Here is a 4,505-nt window from a genome sequence, read left to right as displayed (position 1 = left end):
TGCAGCCTTTCTGCTGCTGCTTCTTGACTCCTTCTTATTGCTGTCTTTTAGCCACACTCCTGGTCTTATGGTAGGTAAGATCCAACACCTAGCTTTCTTGGATAAGGGCGAAAAATCTCGGAGGTCCCTTGTGCAAGTTGTGCACGTTAAAGATCCCTTGGTGGTCCAAAATCGATAAGAATAAGAGTAGGCTTCAGCCGCCACCCGGGCAAAATTCAAAATTTCTTACCAAACTGAAACTGTGTAAGGTGTCCCGTGCGCTCATATGACCTTATGCAGTTGCAAGCGCTGCTAATCCCTTGCCAGAAGAAAAAAAAGTAGAACTGCAATGTGATTATATAGTATTGGCCTATATTAACATCTTAATCTTTTTTTTAATGCACACTAGGTCTAGTCCTTGGTTATCATGGTGCGCACCAGTGCAGAATAATGCTCCACACCTATAGCACTGTGTTTCTTGAACAACAGCGTTCGACGTCAGTCCTGAGACTTCTTCTGCCAAAGGGACAAAGGTAGACTGCTCAGTGATTTTCAAATTTTGCATTCTCCTTTAGCCTAAAGTAATGCACGTTTCTTTAACGGTATTGTTTCCCTGTCGATAACATAATATGAAGAATGCAATTTGAAAGAACTCACTGCTTTGTGCGTGAAACTTTTAGGACTTAAGGCTAAAGGAGCATCTTTTACTGGCTAACTCTTTTGTCTTGAGACTTGAAGTCTTCTTCCGTCAAAAAGTGATGTTTGATCAAGTCAAGTGCACTGAAAGTGGCGTTTGTGATGCAGAGAATATGCGCTTTGCTGTCGCACCCCCCCCCCAATTCGATTTCCCAATAACTTTTATCGAGTATCCTAGTCTTTCTGCTGTGCTGCTGTTTTTCTTTTAGTCCTGGTAGGACCGGACGGCGACACTGCGCTACCCTACAATTTCGAAATCCTATCTGCTCGTCAGTGCCTATATGGACAAAAATGTCAGATAGAACTTTGTAATTTTAAGGTAGCGACTAACAGGGTCGGATCCTTTATTATCTAAATTATGTCGATAGTACCGTATAAACGCGTGCAATAACATTACATTCATTTAGAGTGCATGGAAGCACACATAGCCCACGACAGTTAACAGAAAAATGAACAAGCACAGTCACACAATACAGAACGTAAGGATGTCAGTTTCAAGATCTTGCAGGCTAATAACTTCATAGCGGTCCGACTGCTGGTTGATTAGTTATTTTTGTTCAATTTCCCTTTCTGTTAACAATATTTTTTTAAACAGCAGTCAACAGAGATGAACTCGTGAGTCGATAAGCTTTTAAAATTGGTATCCTTACGTTAAACCTGTACAATTTCACCAGTTGAAGGGCAACTTACTTACTTGGAGAGCCTGCCTAAACAGTGAAGGTAAACAGATGAATGCAGGGGAAAGATCGGGATACTGTAGCTTTTAGAGAGTATCCGAGCAAATGATTGATTGGAGAACCATGATCACCGATGTCCGTCACACACCTGGCTTTTGATGATCCTTACGTGATTGCCATCATGAAAGTTTTGCAAATATTAAGGGGTCTTCGATGATCATAGAGAATTTAAAAAGCACGTAAAGTAAATAGACTCTACCATAAAATTGTAGCTGAAACAATTCATCAGAAAACACTCTCCTTCAAGGTGTCTTGAAATGGATGGCTTTCAGATAGACAAACTGGGACTCAAAAACCACTGTTGAACTTGTCGAAGACGACCGTCATTGTTATGTCGACGGTAAAAGTGGTCATCTTAGACAGGTGGTCCTCTCAGTGTTTTATCGTATTTTCATGTTATTATTTAAAAATATGGAGTTTTTAACAACGCAAAAAGAGAGTGGGGAGTGGTCGTTTATACAGGTCAATGTATTTAACGGGTGGTTGTAAGAGTAGGCACGAATGTACTCCTAACCAGTCATCTGATCTCGTTGGCAATAGATTGTGAAATCAGCGAAGTTCTCCAACTTTTTAAAGCATTATCCGAGGGGTTATGACACAGTGGAATTAGACAGTTGTCATTACTTGGGGCACACAGAGTTAAAATAACAAAATGAAAGCCTCGTATTTGTCTTGCGTTTGAAGACAAAAAAATCCATTTGTGTTGAAAAGAAGTCGAGATATCTGATATTGAAGTTGAAGGGGGTGGGGGTCATTTGGTGTCAGATGTAAAATTGACAAGAAAATGGCCATCAAAGTGTGGTGACTTCCAAAGCTTAAGTGTCCTTGGAAATTGCAAACTGATAATGTTTGTACATTTGATCAACGTTTTCTAGTAAACTCCACACATACATGTGTTTTTGAGTAGACATCATAAAAAGATTTTTCAGCCGTAAAAAGAAAATTATGTGATAAAAATTGCCCACTGATCGGAAAAAAATGTCGGTTTCTTCGATTTCATTAATTTGACAAGCGCCTGATTTTACCACGATACCACACTGCAGGAGCCCCAAGACAAGAAAGGACAAGCGTAAAGCCTCATGAGACTAGTTTGGGATTTTTTTATATACCATCAAAAGTGGTACCTTTCTTTTTAATCGCCAGTATAGAGAAAGAGCAGCAGCAGCATGTCTGATGTAGACGACGAGCTCGGAGAGGAAGAGGAGCAGGGGCCGTACATTGGAGAGTACGAAGGTATTGTTTGTATTGTGTATTGTGTATTTTAGTTCCAGTTTTATGGTATTTGCAATATTATAACAAGATCATATTATTATGTTCTCCCCGTTCATTTTTCGTTTGATTTTTGTTGGGGGTTTTTTTTTGGTTTTTTGTTGGGTTTTTTGTTGGTTTTTGTTTGGGGTTGTTTTTGTGTTTTTTGGGGGGGAGGGGTTTTGGTTGTCGTTCATCGGAGAGTATGAAGGTATATTTTGTATTGTGTGTTATAGAGCGAGTTTTGCTGTACTTGTAACATAACTAGATCATAATTAGATCTGTAAGTGCCGGAGATTATAGAGGTGGCATTGGAGTGGAGATTAGCAACCGACGTCTGTGGGGTAGCGGTTTGACGCTTTGCTGTCGCACGCAAGGCTCCGAGTTCGATCCCGAGTGAGGAGAAAAAAATTCATCACGTATCTGAGTCTTTCTGTTGGGATGTTGTTTCTCTTTCAGCCTGAGTTGGTCCTTACAAGCAGGGTGGGAAGCATGCTTCCTCGATTATCTAAATTATGTTGATAGGGGTGTAAAAAACGCCTGCATTAAAATTGTAAAAAGCGAACAACAAATTCTAAATGTTTAGAAAAAGCACTATAAAAATCATAGTGCGGGTAAAAATCATTAAAAGAATAATTAAAACAGTCTTTCTCCTCTCCTATACAATTTTGCTTTCAAGGCTTAGCAATAGCACTTGTTAATAGCTAGATCTAGTCTGCACTATGATTATGTTTACACTTTTGCTTCCAAATGGATTCTAACAATTACGACATCATTAAATCTCCTGATTAGTAAGACAATGCCACATACGTTACTTTGAAAATTGTTCTGGGGAAGCAAAAAAACTAGTTCACTGATTTATTATTCAGTTGTTGTTTCCTTTTACAACCTGTGCTATTACTCAAGCAGACCCGATAACATTCTGAAAAATCTCAACTTCCCAGGAAGCATAGAGTGCAGACTGCCATTTTTTTAAAAAGATTTCCTCAGGAAAAGTGGCGTTTGGCGGAATATTATACTGAACCATTGAACTGTCTCTGTAAAAGGTGAACGAAATGAGAAGGACGAGCGACACGGAATGGGCAAAACCATCCTCCCTAACAAAGACCTGTACGAAGGTCACTACATGAACGGCAAGAGAGACGGCTACGGGGTCTACAAGTTCAAGTCCAAGGAGGCCAAAGGCGCGCGATACATGGGCGAGTACTTCCAAGGGAAAAAACAGGGCTTTGTGAGTTAGTAACGTTTTTGGTTTTTGTTTTTTTTGTTTTTTTTTTATTCTGTTTTTGTTTTTGGGGGGTAGGGAAGTGTTTATTTTGTTCTTGTTTTTTTGTTGTTGTTGTTGTTTTTTGTTCTGTTATTGTTCGTTTGTTTGTATTCAGTTAGTTTTATTTGTCTTTTTTATCTTGCGTCCCTTTTTCGGGAGCCATGTTGGTGATCTTGTTTGTATCAGACAACCATTGACTATGTCAAAATGAGTGAATAGTTACAATGATTCTTTCCCACTAAGATGGCACCATAAAAGAACACGAATAACAGCTACAATTAGATCTACATGTGAGTGTTTCGTTACACATGTCATCAGTGCTTTTCCCAATCTTTTATTAACAAATCTAGCACCCCCCTCCCCCCAAAACCCCGATTGTCCTGGGGCGTGGGGAGTTCTAAGTTCTGGCTTGTCTCTCGACACCCTTTCCGTCCCATCCTCTATCTTTCCATTTTCCTATGTGCCTCCCTCCCCGTTCTCTGCCTCACCACCCCACCCTCTCTACCCCTCTCTCTCCCTCGGTCTGTCTGTCTGTCTGTCTGTCCGTCCGTCCGTCTGTCTGTCTGTCTGTCTGTCTG

At 40.2% G+C, this 4,505-nt stretch overlaps 1 protein-coding gene across 1 annotated transcript in view; it reads left to right on the top strand.

The window, feature by feature from the left end:
- Window positions 1-456: 456 nt before the first annotated feature.
- Window positions 457-4,505, top strand: part of LOC101858397 (radial spoke head 1 homolog) — a gene marked incomplete at its 3' end in the record, with an annotated part of 5,463 nt that continues 1,414 nt past the window's right edge. The window contains 3 exon segments of the mRNA XM_013080737.1: window positions 457-512; window positions 2,556-2,645; window positions 3,707-3,891. Coding sequence (XP_012936191.1) covers window positions 2,579-2,645; window positions 3,707-3,891 — 252 coding nt within the window.

This window comes from Aplysia californica, unplaced genomic scaffold (assembly GCF_000002075.1).
Source record: "Aplysia californica isolate F4 #8 unplaced genomic scaffold, AplCal3.0 scaffold00097, whole genome shotgun sequence".
NCBI classification, from domain to species: Eukaryota; Metazoa; Mollusca; class Gastropoda; order Aplysiida; family Aplysiidae; genus Aplysia; species Aplysia californica.
The sequence above is the reverse complement of the archived record's forward strand: the minus strand, read 5'-3'. Positions and strand labels throughout refer to the sequence as shown.